This window comes from Thunnus thynnus, chromosome 18, assembly GCF_963924715.1.
Source record: "Thunnus thynnus chromosome 18, fThuThy2.1, whole genome shotgun sequence".
Lineage (NCBI taxonomy): Eukaryota > Metazoa > Chordata > Actinopteri > Scombriformes > Scombridae > Thunnus > Thunnus thynnus.
Window position 1 is genome coordinate 3,875,475 of NC_089534.1, and position 18,374 is coordinate 3,893,848.

General features: G+C 39.5%; 1 protein-coding gene across 3 annotated transcripts in view; it reads left to right on the plus strand.

Annotated features, from left to right (window-relative positions):
* The window catches only part of galnt14 (UDP-N-acetyl-alpha-D-galactosamine:polypeptide N-acetylgalactosaminyltransferase 14 (GalNAc-T14)), a 203,702-nt gene that overhangs the window by 183,306 nt on the left and 2,022 nt on the right, over window positions 1–18,374 (plus strand). For all 3 annotated transcript variants that reach the window (XM_067573198.1, XM_067573199.1, XM_067573196.1), the window contains 4 exons: window positions 416–508; window positions 1,067–1,150; window positions 2,211–2,355; window positions 12,308–12,427. In XM_067573198.1, the coding sequence (XP_067429299.1) occupies window positions 416–508; window positions 1,067–1,150; window positions 2,211–2,355; window positions 12,308–12,427 (442 nt within the window). The remainder of the gene's footprint in view (window positions 1–415; window positions 509–1,066; window positions 1,151–2,210; window positions 2,356–12,307; window positions 12,428–18,374) is intronic.

Sequence of the window (18,374 nt, forward strand, 5' to 3'; positions counted from 1 at the left end):
GGTTGAATGAAAACAACAAGATACATGAATGAAAACTGAAAACATATAGAGGATGTCGTCTGCTCTGATTATTACGGTTGTAAGAAGGTTTTTTAACTTCTTCCACTCCAGTTGCACCACGAGTCACAGTTGTGTTAGAAGACGAAACAAGACACTCATTTCTCTTCCTGTTACGTTCATCTGAAGACATTTAATTCAAACTTGTTGAAAGTGATATGAAAATGTTACAGGTTCTAGTAAGATTGCTGCTTTTATGTAAAAGTGATGAAGGTGCTACAATGTAAAGGGGTGAATGTCTGAAAGAGCTAATATGTCAGGAAAATAGAAGTAGGATGTGAAGTATCCATGCTTCTAATTCTGTGTGTGTGTGTGTGTGTGTGTGCGTGCGTGCGTGCGTGTGTGTGTGTGGTGGCAGGAACACACGTCGGACGGCTGAGGTGTGGATGGACGATTTCCGCTTGTTCTACTACTCCGCTCGTCCTGCAGCAAGAGGAAAATCTTACGGAGAGTAAGAACACACACAACTGAATGTGAAACAGTGTTTTTCTGTCTGGTTTTGAGCTCGTTTCCCTTGATCGGAAACTCAGCCGAGCCAATCAGAGATTTGCAGATGGGATGTAGGATGTTTCAGGAAGCAACACAGTTGGCCAAATATCACTGGATATATTAAAAGGATGCTTGAGTATAAAAATGTCTGCTGGTAGAGAAATCTCTATTGTCCCCACAATGTTGCTGCAGACATTAAACGCCATACAGCTGTGTGTAAATGTCAGTGTGTATCTGTCACAAACAGGTAAACGCTGACATTTAAACACAGCTGTAAGGTCTCACCTGACTTTCCACATCACATACTGACATTATTTGTCCTGACTGTGTTTGTCTTTCCCATTATCTGTTATCAATGTTGTTACGTCTTTGGTTATTTTATGACTGACTCTGATTGATTCTCTTTATCTGCCTGCGTGTGTGTTTGTGTGTGTTTGTGTGTGTGTTTGTGTGTGTTTGTGTGTGTTTGTGTGTGTTTGTTTGTGTGTGTTTGTGTATGTTTGTGTGTGTTTGTCACCAGCATCGGAGGCAGAGTGGAACTCCGCAAGAAGCTCAAGTGCAAATCCTTCAAGTGGTACCTGGACAACGTTTACCCAGAGCTCAAGTAAGTGTGTGTGTGAGAAATTTTATGAATGGCCACAAAACTTGCTTTATTTCTGACTGGAGGCATTTTAAGATTATTTTTAAAAAAAAAATATTTTTAAAAAAATGCTGAAATAAAAAATTCTCTGTGTTTGGAGGTTATTATTCAGACAGCTGTATAATAATATAATAATATAATAATAAAAGCTTTTAACAGAAAGACGAGGTTATGAACTGGGTCCATGGAGTCTGAAAGATGTAAAAAAAAATGTAATTTTTGTCATTATTAAGGACTAAAAGGTCAAACAGAAGCAAATACATCAGGTCATCTTCATGTCTTCTGTCACCTCATTCATAACATAACTTCCACACACACAAACATGTCAAACACCTTCAACACACATAAGCACTACTCATTTAAATGCTTCCTCTTCCTCTCTCTCTCTCACACACACACACACACACACACACACACACACACTCACATTTAAATACCCATTTACCCACTGGAGGCTGGTGTTAATCCCTCAGAATGGAATTAACAGTCTTGCTCTCAGGGGAAGACAGACCTGACCCTTAAAACGCAGAATAACCTTTAACGGGTTATTAAAACAGAGAGAGATAGCAGATTAAATTAATGCTACAGGGCTTAAGCCCGAGTTTATAACGCGGCCGAGAATGTAACGAGAAAAGACTGAGAAAGTTTATCAAAGAAGAAGAAGAAGAAGAAGAAGATTGGGAGGAAACTTTTTGAATTAATGAGTTTAGAGAATCGTGGCCTTCAGTGGGTTTGTTAAAGGTGCAGCACGTCATATTTTTTTAAACGCTGATGAATCAAATGAACTGTGATATCTAGATGTAGTTAATGAGTGGAGATGATTGGTTCCCTCTGTCTCCTCTCAGTGAAGCTGTTAGTGTTGGAGATTAAAGGGTCAGTTCACTCTAATTATCTTCTCACTTACCTCTAATGGTGTCCGGCCGTGCAGTTTCTTGATTTTATTTGAGATTTGAGACACACGTTATGTATCTGCAGTCATACGGAGCCTTTAACTGAATGAATTCTGTGTTTGTTTTTCCGTCAGGGTCCCAGATGACTCTGACTCTCAGTCCGGGGTGATCAGACAGAGGCAGAACTGTCTGGAGTCTCGCAGGGTGGAGGGCCAGGAGCTGCCCGTCCTCACTCTGGCTCCCTGCGTAGGAACAGAAGGGGTCCCCGCCATCAACCAGGTGAGTCATCATAGAGTTAGAAAACAGAGAACGTCCTCGCTCTCACCGCTGAAGAAGAGGCAGGAAACAGCAAAGGCCTCGAGACAGTTTACCGTTTTTGTTCTACGAGATGTGGAATCAGTCACGACAAACTCTAAACATCAATAATGTGCAGGTTTTCATTCCAGATGTGACAGCAGCTGCATAAACTGTTCGGTCACAACTTGTTTACACAATCTGTGTTGCATAAAGCTGCTATGTGTGTGTAGCATCTTTCAAATTAATCAGGTGTTTCCTTCTTTGATACTACACTGGCACCGATGTTGAAATTCTTCTCATATTGGCTTTAAAGGACGAGTTCAAAGTTTTTTATCTGTCTTAAATCAACAGTCAGGAGCCCAAATGAACAGTGAAACATGTTTTTCTTGCTGTAATCATTCCTCCTGTTCATACTGACCGTTAGAAGATCCCTTCATGATGACCTTACAATGTCCACAGTCCTCCTCCTGTGCAGAAATATATATGATATGAAGCTTCAGTTGTCCAAATTAGTCAAATCATGTCAATATCTTTCAAAGTTACTGACTTTTTAATGTTTTTTTTTAGGATCCTCACACTATCTGATACAGAGTGACTTTTTTTTTTTACTAAAAACACAGTAACTGTGGAAGATATTCACTTTATTTGACAAATTCAGACAGCTGGAACATCATATTACTTTAAAGATACAAAAATATAAAATACATCTTTGCTCAGAACAAGACTGTCTTCCATCACTTATACTGTAAACACATTATGAAGGGATGAACAGCAAGAAAAACATGTTTCAACATCCATTTCAGCATCTGAATGTTGTTTAAAGGCAGTTTTTTAAAAAATGTGAAACTATCCTTTAATGGGAAATCCTCAAAACAGACATATCCATCCATACAATACAGTCAAAGTATTATTTTCAGTAAGATCTGTAGATTTGACCTCCATATCTGACTTTTTATACATAGTAGAAGCTGCTTATTTCCAGAGTTGTGTGGAATTTATAAGATTCAGAAAGACAGGAAGTCATGTACAAAATGTGAAAATTTCAGCTTTGTTTTTTTTTCTTTAACCTGACTGCGGCTGCTCTGAATGTGCATCAGCGGGCTGCTGGGAAACCCCCCCCCCCCCCCCCCCCCCCCCCCCAAAAAAAAAAAAACAATTTTCAATTAAGATGGATGAGAAAATATGCTCAACCTCTGTTTCTGTCCCACCGGTCATTAAAAGATGTAAATAAGATTCCTGTTAAATAGAGTCGTCAAACTAAAACATAATAAGGTTACAGCAGAAGGTGTGTGTGTGTGTGTGTGTGTGTGCGTGTGTGTGTGTGTGTGTGTGTGTGCGTGTGTGTGTGTGTGTGAGGAAAAACAGGCTAACAGTCTTTCATTGATTTAAGAAAAGCAGCAGTACAGCAGTCAGCAAACTGACTCCAACCCTCTATTACTGAACACACACACACACACACACACACGCACACACGTGCCTTGTCAGGACCAGTCGTCCTCATGGGGACCAAAGCTCAGTCCTAATGAGGCAAAACATCATTTCTGAGGTCCTGGTTAAGGTCAGAGGTTTGACATGAACTGGTTATAGTCGGTCAACACATTTAAAAACAACGCAAGTCGACTAAAGAGCTGTTCAGAATGAAATAAGGCGATAAAAAGAGAATGAAAGACTAAAAACAAAACATAGTCGAGACATAGAATAAGAATCCACTTAAAGTGGATCCAGCTGCTAAAGAATAAAGGTCTGATGTTATAACCATTATAGCTATATCATATATGTGTTATGCTTGTGGCCGAGGGGCGTTATAGTTTGGGCAGGTGACTGAACGGCGATCATATAGTCAGCTGGTCATAACACCCCTCAGAGATCGCTTTATCAAATTATATCCAGAATTCTACACATAACTAACATAGCTAGCAGCCGGGTTATAATAAGGGGTTAAAAGGTCAGAAATATATATATGTGTGTTTATTATATTTCTAATGTGAGCTCAGCATCGTAGAGGAAAGTGTGTGTGTGAGTGACAGGCAGGTGTGTGTGTGTGTGTTCACGTGTATGAACATGTGCTCGGTCAGATATTTTTCTTTGTGTGTATCAGACCTGCTCTTACTGTCCTCATTTTTAACTTGTAGCACAGCAACACAGCAAAGAGCTCGTGTGTATATATATATATATATATAATATATATATATATATATATATATATATATATATATATATGTGTGTGTGTGTGTGTGTGTGTGTGTGTGTGCGTGTGGATTCTGCCTCCTCTCAGCCATAATTAATACCCGTAGGATTCTCATTATTCCATGTTTAGCGCGGAGTGTCGAGGCTGCGATCCGCTCTAACAAGCCGCCGCACTCAGAGCGAACGTGTCAGCAGCTGAAAAACGCCTGAAGGCCCCTGAGAGAGAGGCCAGTCAGTGACTGGAAGGTCGCCGGTTCAAATCCTGAAACTCACAGGGAGAACAGCTGGGATGTGTGTGTGTGTGTGTGTAAACTCTCTTATCAGCTGCTGTGGAGAAGCCCTGAAGGAAGAAGGCTCTTAATCCTTGTTTGTTCATGTTCTGAAGTTCAGAGGAACGAGTCACCTCCCAGGTGGGAATGTCAAGTTTTCTCTTCAGTTTCTTCCAAAAAAGAAAAGAAACGGCAGATTTTATCCTCGTTAAAGGAAAATTATGTTCTTTTCATTCTTCGTTTTGGCCATTGTTTCTTTTGACGCTACTACAGAAGATGAAAATCATTTATTCAAACATTTAGTGTAAAATCACCTATTTTTACATTTTCTTGACCTCTTGTGACCATCTCACAACCAAAAGTGAAAGTAGCAGGATGCTTTTATATCGTTGTTACATCCTGTTTATCTATATCACCATCATCTCTCCCAAATCATCACCAAGTACTTTCAGTCGTCTAAACTTGACTAAATCTTAACTGTAGAGGAGATCAGCTGATGCTCATGAGCTTCGATTTGTTTATGTGTGAGGACGTGTTACAGCTGTCAGACGCTCATACAGGTTGTAAACAAACTGCCAGTTTATTCAAGAGGACAGTAGTTTAAGGGTCAAACTGTTGTTAATAAATAAAACGTAATAAACAGAGTTCATTAATCAGTGTATCCTTAATGGAAGGGAGTAGTTGGAATTTTCTTCACTATTATCATATATGAAGTTTATATTGTTGTATATTGTTGTCTGTTGTCTCTTCGTCATCTTTATTATATAAATTGTGGTTTCCATTAATGTGTGACATGTATTTCTCACATCATGTATCTCTATTAACAGTAAAACAACATGAACGTTATTATCTAAACAGCAATATGTGACTCTGAAACCGCTCAGTGATTCATGTTGTTCTTGTCAGTGTTGATCATAAATCCTTAATGTGTGAGAAATAAGACGGAGGTTTTAGTCACTAACATCACTAATAGAGCTTCAACGATTAGTCGATCAACAGAAAATGAATCAACAACTATTTGGATAATCACATAATCACTTCAGTCTTTTTTTAAAGCAAAAATACCAAAAAATGTTCTGGTTCCAGCTTCTTAAATGTGAGAATTTGATGCTTTTCTTTATCACACAGGACAGTAAACTGAGTAGATTTGGGTTTTGAACTGTTGGTCGGACAAAAAAAGACATTTGAAGACGTCAAATCAGGCTGTAAGAAATTATAACAACTATTTTTAATACTTTGTACTTACATGTATTAACAAAGCGATTCATTGAGAAAATAATCTGCACCTTAATCAATAATGAACATAATCGTTAGTTGCAGCTCTAATCGCCATCACAGCTTTGTTGTTGTTGTTTAGCAAGCAAGTTCATTTCATACACAGAAGCAATTCAAAAACAGCTTTACATAAAAATAGATAAAAGAACAAAGCATAAAAAGATTCAGAAATATAAAAAAAATGTATAAACACAATAAAATCTGTAGAAAGTCACAGTGTGTCTGAGAGTCAGGATGTAATTATTAGCAGCAATCAGCAGCTCATTGTGTGGAAGCAAGTCAGAGATGTACTCAGGCCGTAAAACCATGAAGTGATTTATACACCAGTAACAATATTTTGACACTGGTAGCAGATGCAGAGACGTGAGAACTGGTGTGATATGTTCTTGTTCTTGGTCCTTGTTAGCAGCAGCAGCAGCATCTGAATGAGCTGCAACTGTCTGACTGAGAAAAGACGATGACAGTAGTAACTTCAATGTGTTCTTCTTCTACTGTTCTGAATGTACACAATGTGACCTCATATTAAGATATTTTCAGTAGAGTCTAATAGCAGAAACATCCGCTGTAAACGTAAAGATTCTGCTTTCACCTCCACACACACACACAGAGTGAGGATTTATTTTCCAGCCGCCATTTTGCACCAACATCCACACACACGGGAAGAAATCAATAGTCGAGGAAGCAGAAAGACCAATTTGTGAACCAACAGCAGCAGAAAACAGAGAGAGAATGCTTGTAATGTCATTCATCAAGGATTCAGATGTATTCTTCTGTTCCATTAATCTGAAGTTTAACATAATTTAAGGGCGACAGCTATAACGTATAACGGAGCAGGAATATGAGACGCAGGGATAGGAGACTGACGGGCATGAAATGCGACCCGCTGAGCCGCAAAAACATAATTCTCAACACAATTTGGCCCCAAATGTAATGAGTGCACATGCAGGCATGAAGTTGCGGTTGAATCATTCCTGCTGTCAGCTCTGAATGTGTGTGAAAGCATGAATACGAGGCGGCTCAGCCAACTTTTCTCCTGAAAAATAAAGCTTACCACTCACAGCTTTATGCACAGCGCCGCAGGTGTCAATGTTATTTTCCAGCCAAATTGCATTTTGTTTTTAATCTTTTATTCATCCGAGGGAAGGGTTTTCTGCTGAGCGTGCAGGCTGTTTCAGCACTGACCTGCTTCATGTTTAACTACCTTAACGCTGAGTGTGTTCACCTGCAAACCAATAACTCACATTACAATAAGTTATCTGCTTAAAATACTGCAAATAAATGTGTTCACTCCACATTTCATCACTACACTGCAATGGGTCTGTTTGTTTTGTTTAGAAATACAACACAGAGGCTCGTTGTGTCTGATTAAGATAAAGATGTGATGCATTTTTTGATCTGCAGGAGGGAAATTATATATTACAGCATCACAAGGAAAAGACATGAGAGGCACAGTGGATGGAGAGTAGATACTAGAGTTGTACCCGAATACAAATATGTTATTCAGCAAAGCACAAATAGTGGGGTTTTTTTTACGAATATTTGTTTCATACAAATATTTTGAAAATTATTTGTTTTTGAGAAGAAAAAAAAAACATCTGTTACGTCTATCAGCAGGTCTCAGTGAGGGGAGTCACATCCACCTGCTACATGACGCACATTTCATAATTTGGACATCACTCCCTGAGTTGAGGGTGTTCCCCAGAGATAAAACTGAACTAAGGGAACACTCCCAAGGGAACACTTCATGAACACTTATTGTAACACTTTAATTTTCTAAAATTAAAAGCGTAATAAAAACAAAAACAGGATTTTTAAGCCTCTTTCCACTTTGAATTCGATTACAAATACAAATAATTTTGCTGCCTCAACAAATACAGATACAAATACAAATACTGGACTCTCTGCACATCCCTAGTAGATACACAACACAGATACATAGAAAAAATACATACAATTAACAAATAAATCAAAAAGCTATACACAGTACTATATGCTGAACCAGTGAGCATAGATGTTATTAAATAATAAATGTAATCTAATATAATGTGCACAGTGTAAATATAGAATGAAACAAATTGAATGCAATTAAATACATTTTATATTACATTATGTATATAAAAATATAGGTCATGATACATTATTATAGCTTGTGATGATAGATACATGTATGTAAAGATGATGAAATAATATAAGAATACTGTATGTTATTGGACCTCAGGAAGTAAAGCCTCCATTATGATGAAGCTGATGGTGAATATGTCTGTAATTAGTCCTGATGTGACAAATGTAGATATGATGAGATGTTCACATGACAGCGTCAGCAGTGAGATGGTTGAGACCAGCCTCAGAGTCTTTAGCCTGCATGTAAACACAGTAAGTGAATCCCGGGAGGCTCCTGCAGAGAAGATATATCGAGCCACAGCACCAATTAACCTCCGATGTCGTTCTCTTCGCTGCGGTTCAATAAATCAATCATATGGTGAAATAAAGCCTGCAGCGTTGAGATATCTCAGATAAAACTCAATACATCACAGACCTCCTACTGTCTCGACCAATCATCACGCTCCGTCACTTCACACGGGCCAATGAGAGAGCTTATAGCTAATTATAACACTATAACTCTCACTATGATTACTGTAATGACTGCTTGACTAATTAAAAAAAACAGATTAACAGAAAATTAAAGGATTAGTCCATGAAGTTATTTATCAAACAACAAACATTTTGCTGCTAAAATAAGATAATTGCTGCTTTTCTGTCTTTCATATCATTGTGTATTTGATATTTATAGATTTCAGTCCGACACAATAAGAACTTTAGTCTTTGGGAATCTGTGATGAGCATTTTATGACTATTTTATAGCCTAAATGAATTTTTAAAAATCCACTAAACAGTAATAAATATAACCATTAGTTGCAGCCCTGTTAATTAACTAATAATATAATTTTATTGTCTAATGATGCCTTTATCCTGTAATAATAACGTGGTAATAATTAAAACTGTTAATTAAGTCGTTGATATTAATGATACCAGTATGTATGTATGTGTGTGTATGTGTGAGTGTGTGTGTGTGTGTGTGTGTGTGTGTGTGTGTGTGCGTGAAGATGTGATTCACTTTGGTGTGACCTTTCTACTGTCTGTCCCCTAAGGGTGTGGAAACACACACACACATGAACAGCAGACAGGTTGAATGTACCATGAATCCTGCCAGCTATAATAACCCTGACCCAGTTACACATTATCTAGTGTGTGTGTGCGTGTGTGTGTGTGTGTGTGTGTGTGTGTGTGTGTGTGTTTATGTTGCTCTTATTTTCTTTCCTAACACGTCTTTCTTGTACATGATCATTAATACATCAGGGTGCTGTTACTTTGAACCTTGACCTCCTTAGTATTGCCTTCCTGTAATGATGCTTTTGTGTGTGTGTGTTTGTCTGTGTGTGTGTGTGCATGCATGTGTGTGTGTGTGTTTGTGTGACGGTGTGTGTGTGTGTGTGTGCATGTGTGTGTGTGTGTGTTTGTGTGACGGTGCGTGTGTGTGTGTGTTTGTGTGACGGTGTGTGTGTGTGTTTGTGTGACGGTGTGTGTGTGACGGTGTGTGTGTGTGTGTATGTGTTTGTGTGACGGTGTGTTTGTGTGACGGTGTTTGTGTGACGGTGTGTGTGTGTGTGTGTGTTTGTGTGGCTGCAGTTTAATGTTGCAGCAGTTCAAATCAGTCAAATAGAAAATAAAGTTACAACACTCGCTTACAACATCAGACTGAAATAGCTACACATGAATATATTAATGCCCACACGCACACACACACACACACACACACACACACACACACACACACACTCACACACACAAACACACACACACACACACAGTGCAGCAGATGTCACTGTGTGGATATTGGACAGCCAGAGTGGATATGAATATACATCAGTGTGTTCCAGTATTAGACAGGCTTATGCTGTATATCTCTTTATGTGTTGTATATTTAACACTTTAAAACATGAGTATATAATAACATTGTTCCGGCTTTCTATGATACTTTCAAAATAAAGACTTCCAACATGCACATTTATCTTCTTACCGTCAGATGGTTTTGTTTGTAGACCTCTCGTACGGATGAATGGATGTTTGAATATGTTATGTATGTAAATGTGTATCTATGGCGACCTTACGTCAAGTTCAAATCAAAGCGCTTCACGCTAGTTAAAGAAAATTGTTCATATGAACTCCAAAGTATCAAAACAACAAAACGGTGATAAAGATAATCAACACTTGGCTGGTATCAGTCTCAGCCAATCAACACTTGGCCAAACCCAGCTCCATCAAACACATTATACTATATATATACTATATATGATGTTTTTGTTTCTCTTTTGTATGTATTCATGTATCTTTTCTCTGAAGTATTAATAACAGTATTTTGGAAATTTGTTTGTTATTTACAATGGATATCATAGTATAAATTAAATAATACATATTATTACTCTTATTGTTAACTACAATCTGTTTTCCTTCATTATTCTCTATATTGATCGTTTGCTTCTCTATCTACAGTATCAGCCACATTTTCTCATTCAAGTGAGTGTGAAGGTGTGTTTGACTGGTACTTTATATGTCTCTCTACTTAACCTTCCTGTTGTGACCCGAGAGGACAACAGGTGTCATCAAAAAAATCGTAATGGTTTCAAAACAGTATCCTGACAAAGAAATTATGATTTGAACTATAGTTGAGATCAGAGGAAAATATGTAGATGGATTATTGCAGACTGGTCTATGTAAAGTTGATGACAGCACATAATGACACCTGTTGTCCTCCCGGGTCAAAATTGACCCAAAGACAACAGGTGGGTTAAAAATAATATTCAGACCCTTTACTTGTGTAAAAGTATCTGTCGCACATTGTAAAAATATTCTGTTCCAAGTAAAAGTTCTGCATTCAACATTGTCCTCAAGTCAAAGTAAAGAATTAGCAGCTAACCTCTAACTCTAGCTATCAAAATAAAAGCATTCATTCTTAATCATTTTCATAAGTTGTAATGTCCAGGTTGAGCCGACCACTTTATTCACTGTTGCAGAGTTTAATCTGTCATAATCACAGACTATGAGGCCAGAAACATATGTGTACTTTTAGTCTGGGATTTATTTTTGATGGTTTGGGCCCAGTAGTCCCAGTAAAGGGAACTCTTAACGCTACAGCACACAGTGATGTTTTAGACAACAGTGGATTTGGGACGACTGTGTCCTGTCCCCCCCCCCCCCCCCGTGCACAAAGTCAGCTCCGTAAATAAATGACTTTCCCAGTTAAGTGTGGAAGAACTTGATTGGTCTGCAGAGAGAACCGACCTCAACCCCCGTCCAACTGGAACAGGATCTGTGAGCCGGGCTCCGTCACCCAGTATCAGTGTTGGACCTCACTGATGCTTTGTGGATAAATGGGAGCGAATCCCTGCAGCCAGGCGACAACATCTGGTTTAAAAACCTTCAACCAGAAGAGACGAGGCAGAATAATGTCCGACAACGACATACGAGTGTCTACATATTTATTTTTATCGACATTTTTGATGTAAAATCTTAATTTGTAAAATAACTAATTAGTACAGCTGTCAGATAAATGTAGCGCCGTCAAAATAAAGGGATACAACATGGAAATACACACAATTTAATGTCACTTTGTTGCCTCCGTCAATAATATGAACGACTTTACATTCATGACCGCTGATCACAAACAAAAGCAAAACTAAAGCAGCGCTCCAAAATGTCAAAAACCCAACCAACAAACAACAGTTAACCAGCACAATTTGGCCAATTGGAGATAACTGGAGAGGTTCGGGGTCACCAGTGCTCCCATAAGGTTAGACCTAGAGGTCTGGGATTTTATACAGGTTGACAAGATGTAGAAGGTTTATGGTGTTCTGCATAGTTCTGGCATAAAGCATGTCCTAATTATTGTTATTCAAATATGACTCATTATAGACGAGGACCAAAAACACTTTTTTGAGCCTTATTTGAATTATTTTATTATTAATAGTATTTAACTCCAGAAACTAGAAGATGTCACAAATGAAGCCTAACACATGCATCATGGCCTTACAGTTCTTCTGTTAAAGGTGAAAAGTCTATAAAAAGAGTGGATGTTAAAGGGTTAAAACACTGAAATGATAAATAAAAATAGATTAACTCTTCTCTCTCTCTCTCTCTCCCTGCAGGAGTGGGTTTACACTCACGGGCAGCAGATCCGTCAGCAGCAGCACTGTCTGTCTCTGTCCACCACCTTCCCTGCCTCCCAGGTCCTGCTGCTGCCCTGCAACATGGCCGACGGCAAGCAGGTCCGCACGCATACGCACACACACACACACACACACACACACAGTACAGGGAGACGGGTGGTGTGTAGCAGCGGGCGAGTCGCTACCGTAGATCATATGGCTGATAAATTAATCTAAATGTTAATTAATCCAAAGCTGAATTTGTCTAAAGATGACTGTTGCGCACACACACACACACACACACACACACACACACACACTTCAGGAGCAGATGCTTGACATATTTTTGGACACGGAGCTTGAAATACTCTTAACACACACACACACACACATACACACACACTTGTCATTACCTGACCACTGGGCACCTTGACGGCGTCCCAGAAGCCCCTGCAGCGGAGAACAACCTGACAACCAATAAATCACCCGAGAGAGAGAGAGAGAGAGAGAGAAGGAGAAGGAGAAGGAGGAGGAGGAGGAGGAGAGTGAGGAAGAGAGGCACAGGTGGAAAGGTGAAGCAAGGCAGACAAAAGAGGAGTAAGAGAGAGAGAAAGGGAGGGAGAAGGGAGGTGGAGGAGGGAGAGGTAGCTGAAAATTATCTCATTACACTTCACCAACTGTTCAGTCTGCATGGAAAATGTGCTTAAATGTGTGTGTGTGTGTGTGTGTGTGTGTGTGTGTGTGTGTGTGTGTGTGTGTGTGTGTGTGTTTTGTGGCTTTGTGTACTTGTTAATCCCATCTGGATCTTTGCAATCTAAAACAAATCTTTTTCGGTTATGATCAGACATGAAAAGAGTGTTTGCGTGTTGATACGGGCGTGTTTGTGTGTAAGTGTGTGTGATGTGATTCACTCCCTCCCGTGTTTTTGTCGTCGCTGTTATTATGTATTACGTGTTTGATCTATGAGTCATCAGCGACTGGTGAGAAAGAAGAAGAAGAAGTGGCCAGAAAACAAAGAAGAAGAGGAAACGAAGGGAGAGAAAAAATGAGCAGAGAAAATAAGGAGAAAAGGAGGAAGAATAAGACGAGAACAAGAAGGAAGAAGAGGAAGGGAAAACTAACTCAAAACACGTCACTGCGTGCGTGTAGCGCACGGCGGCGGCGGCGGCGGAGGAGCTCACAGCAGAATAAGAAGAATAATACATCACAGAAAGTGAATCAGGAGTGTTTTGTGTGTTCTTGCACTTGATTTCTCTCCTGATTAGCCGGTCTAGACTGGCTTCACCACGCTGAGACTGCAGCTGGTAGAGGTCTGGATATTTTTATACCTCAACAAGAACTTCCTCTGTGTCAGTAACAACACCACAGAAGAAGATCACAAAACAAAAGAAGAAGTTGAAGTACGGTAGATGTGCCAACTGACGGAGGGAATCAGGAAAGAAATGTTGTGTCAACAGGCATCAACACTGAAAAATAGGACAGAAGCGTTTTCTATCCCGTCAACGCACGCCGTATCTGACCCTGCTAAAGCACGCCGTATCTGACCCTGCTAACGGACGCCGTATCTGACCCTGCTAAGGCACGCCGTATCTGACCCTGCTAACGCACGCCATATCTGACCCTGCTAAGGCACACAGTATCTGACCCTGCTAACGCACACAGTATCTGACGCCACACATCACCAGTGTGTTTTAGAATTAAAGGGTCTATATGTGAGAAAAAGCTCCGGTCTGTCCTGTCTCGTAATACCGCTTCGTACCTCAAGAGGCGATAATGAGTCACTGTTACGAGACAGGACGGGCTGGAAAGACACACAGACAGAAAGGAAGGAAGGACAGAAGGAAAGATGGAAAGAAGAAAAGAGAAGGAGGAGAGGAAGGAAGACAAAGAAAGGGGCAGAAGAAAGAAAAGAAGGAAGAAAGAAAGACAGAAATAAGGAATAAAGGAAGGAAAAAAGGAAGAAAGAATGCAAGAAGGAAGAAAGGAAGGAAGGAAAACAGAAAGGTAGGAAGGAAGGAAGAAAGATGGAGGGAAGGAATAAAAAAGATAAGTAAGAATAAAGGAAAGGAAGAAGGAAGGAAAAAATCAATAAAAAAAAAAAAAAAGAGAAAGTGACAAACTAGAGGTGTAGAGGAAGGAGACCCGGAGAAAGTGAAGGAAAAAGGCAGAGAGAGCTGTTACAGTGTGTGTGTGTGTGTGTGTGTGTGTGTGTGTGTGTGTGTGTGTGTGTGTGTGTGTGTCAGAGGGCAGGAAGTAGAGCGATGATAGCTAATTAGAACGAAGATCCACTGAAGAAACAGCCCAGAGCTGACTGGTGGAGAGACACACGGAAAGAGAGAGAGAGAGAGAGGTTAAATCCAGGATAGACAGAGATGGAGAGAGTGATGGACGAGAGACACCGAGAAAGACAGACAGAGAGAAAGTGATGGAGAACTAAACACACCACGACAAAGAGAGAGAGAGAGAAGTAATATCAGGGCCAGAATCACCAATATTGATGCTTATTTTATCATCACAAGTTGTTAATGAACTGATATCCTGTTAATTATTGAATCGAATGCAGACAGACAGACAGACAGACAGACAGACAGACAGATAGTCAGACAGGCGTGCTGGTGGGTGATGGAGGCTTGTTGCTTCAGGTACCGATGAGACATGAAATCCAGGAGTTACTAACAGATCTGTTCATCTGAAGGCTGATTAGATTATTATACTGAGAGACAGAAGTTTTGCAACTCTGACAATTAATTTATTTAACTTTTGTGGCAACATGTGTGTGTGTGTGTGTGTGTGTGTGTGTGTGTGTGTGTGTGTGTGTGTGTGTGTGTGTGTGTGTGAGGTAAGAGAAAGAAAGAGGAAAAACAACACCAGGATTGTGCTTTTGCACGTATTTGATGAGCCAAAGCTGCATCTTGCCAGATGTTTCGCTTATTTTAACATTTTTGTCAGTCGACTCTGTTGTTTTTGGCCCCTCGCCACCACCAGACCAGCAGAAGTCAGTCTGAATGCGTCCTCGGTGATAAATAACAGATATGATTATTGTTTTAACTCTCCAACCTAACGAGGTTCAACTAGCAGCAGCAGAGAAACGTATTGATACAAGTATCAGCCTCCCAAAGAAGACGTAGTACTGATGGTATCTGTACTTTAGGTATCGATCTGCCCGCACCTGCAGTCAATATCCACCTATTAAAATTCAAAGGTTGGCAGCTTGATACACACTTCAGTCACCTCGGTTCAGATCATTACTGCAGTATAAAAACACACAGCTGCACTTCCTGTCAAACACACACCCAAAACTTTTCTTGCTGTGAAGTTTGCTCATGGCACGATTACAATTCATGAGTCTAACGAGTGTTTTTTCCTCGTGTGTGTGTAGAGACTCAGACGACACGTACTTCCAGAAAAATCGATCACCAGTGTTCTTTTAACTTTTTCATGCAACTTATTAAGAATGAATCTATTTGTACGAGCGGTTCTTCCTTTCACATACGAACGGAGACTTTTCTTCCTCTTTAGTAAAACAACATCAACAAACCAGGAAGGAATCAAATCCCAAAACAACGGGAGTCATCTCGAAGTAGGAAAGCCAAGAAGAAGTCATGAAAAATGTAAAAACCTGCAGAGTCCCAACAGGAGGAAGATTTCAGGTTCAGTCTGTGTTCATCCTGTGATGACCTGAACCTGATCCCAATGTATTCTGGGTAATAGATAGTGGCGCGTAGAGAAAAATGCAAATTGTTATTCAACGTCAGCAGGGCTGCAGCAGGCAGTAATGAGGTGAATACTAATTGATTTTACTTTTAATTATCCCTCCATCTTTTTTTTTTTTTCAATTAAAAAGGATCGGCGGCCCGTCGCTGCACTGTGATGAGCGTGTCATCATGACAGCGCCGCAGTAGAGCCACAATGCAGATTCACAGAACAAAGCCTGTGTGTGTGTGTGTGTGTGTGTGTGTGTGTGTGTCTGTGCGTCTTTGTGTTGTTACAAGGCCCTACCAGATCAAGATACATGACAGCGATACGCTTCAGGAGGTTTCAGCAAACACAATATGGCCACCGTACACACAAACACGCTGATACAAAGATGCATATACAGATATCACACGCTCACACAAATTTGCTCACACACACGCCCCGATTCTGTTTTGCTCTCTCGTCTCTTGTTTCTCCACTCTTTCTCTTTATTCCTTTATCTGTCAATCTGCTCTCTCTCTCTCTCTCTCTCTCTCTCTCTCTCTCTCTCTCTCTCTCTCTCTCTCTCTCTCTCTCCCGCTGTCTCTCTCTGATGAGTTGGTTTCAGACCCGCTGCTGGATAAAAGCCTCTTTTCATGTCTGATCATATCTGCCGCTTTGTTTTTCCAGCTAAAGAATCCAGCTATGAATAATGCACACACACGCACGCTCTCTCTCTCTCTCTCTCTCTCTCTCTCATACACACACACACACACACACACTCTCTCACACACACACACACACTCTCTCACACACACACACTCTCTCACACACACGTGCCTGTTTGGTCAGAGAACCGTCAAACCAAATGAAAAGTCAGGAGACGCCGCCATCTAGTGGTGAAAGTGGAGAATCACAGCAATCCAACACTTTATTAATCAGTATCCTGAACAATGGTGATAAAAATGACACCGTAGGAGTGTAAACAGTTATGCTGTTGACCATAAAGAAATGTTTTATTTGTTTTTGACTCATTTTGTTCATGTGCTGTAATTTGTATGAGCGGTTAGTAAGAATTTGGACAAAGTCATTGATTTTCAAGTCAAAAGTCTAAACTCTTATGTTTCGAGTCCTAATCAAATCATTATTTGTCCGTCCGCTGGGCTGCTATACGCACCTTTATCTCCTGCTTGTAATAATAATAATAATAATAATAATAATAATAATAATAATAATAAGTTTATTTAGTATAGCACCTTCCACAGAAATGATATTCATAAAGCGCTTCACAGGAATAAGAGTTAAAACATACATAGAGTAAAAACATGAACCACAAGTTAAAATTAACCTTAAAAAACGAAGTTAATCTGTTGACAGGAAGATGAAGCAGTTACTCTTAATTAATAACATGATTTTAAATCTTTGTGCTTCAAGTCATCGAGTTATTCCAAGTAGAAAGTCTAAAGTTCAAGTGAAGTCACAAGACTGTCACTTGTGTGATTTTGTCAAGTCTGAGTCTGAGTCTGAGTCCACACCTCTTTATGATTCCTACTAGAACGGATGATATCTGTTTTGACTCCAGTCCTGCTTAACAATTCTGATTCTTATCAAATCTTAATTCTGATTCACATTATTTGAGTAAAAAATAAATATTTTATGAGCAGATTTAGGTTTCCTTAAACAGTTTTTGTCATACATTACAGGGTAATTAGTAAAAAGACTTTTTCCTACAAAAGTCAAGATAAAGAAAAATAAAAAATATATAAACACTGTCTGTGTTAATATGCACACGTTGCTTCCTGACTTTCAAGGTTTTTGTTGCTTTGTTTTTCATTAGAGTTGAACTTTATTCTGGAGTCAAATCTGTAGATTTCCTCCCTGCAGGATATTTTTTGTATGTAGTGATGTTGTTGTATAATTTCTTTACTCCGATGCCTGATATAATAAACTACAGACACACTTTACTGACAGTGAAGTCAGAAGGTTTCGTCCACAATTTAACACTTTGATATGCAGGTGTAACAAAACCTGATTATGAAAAGTTTGGATCCCACACCTGTCACTCACACTGTGTTGTCATCTCTCTTTTCTTGATTTTTGTTGGTGAAGTTTGATATTTTCTCTCTCTGATACTAACACTTCTTCTTCTTTATATTAAAAAACCACCTGATTTAGATTCAATGAGCTCTTCAGTTTGTACCCTTGTAGCCCTGAGACACTTTCTTCTTTCTTTGTATTCAAGAGAGTTCAACACATCATCTCTCACTGCAAATTCTGACAGATTCATGTTTTTTTTTTGCATATTGCACCTTGGTCATATAGTAATACGCCTGCCCTGCAGAGCATGACTGAACACCTTCCCAGAGACGTCTCGGCTGCCTGCAGGTTTCAG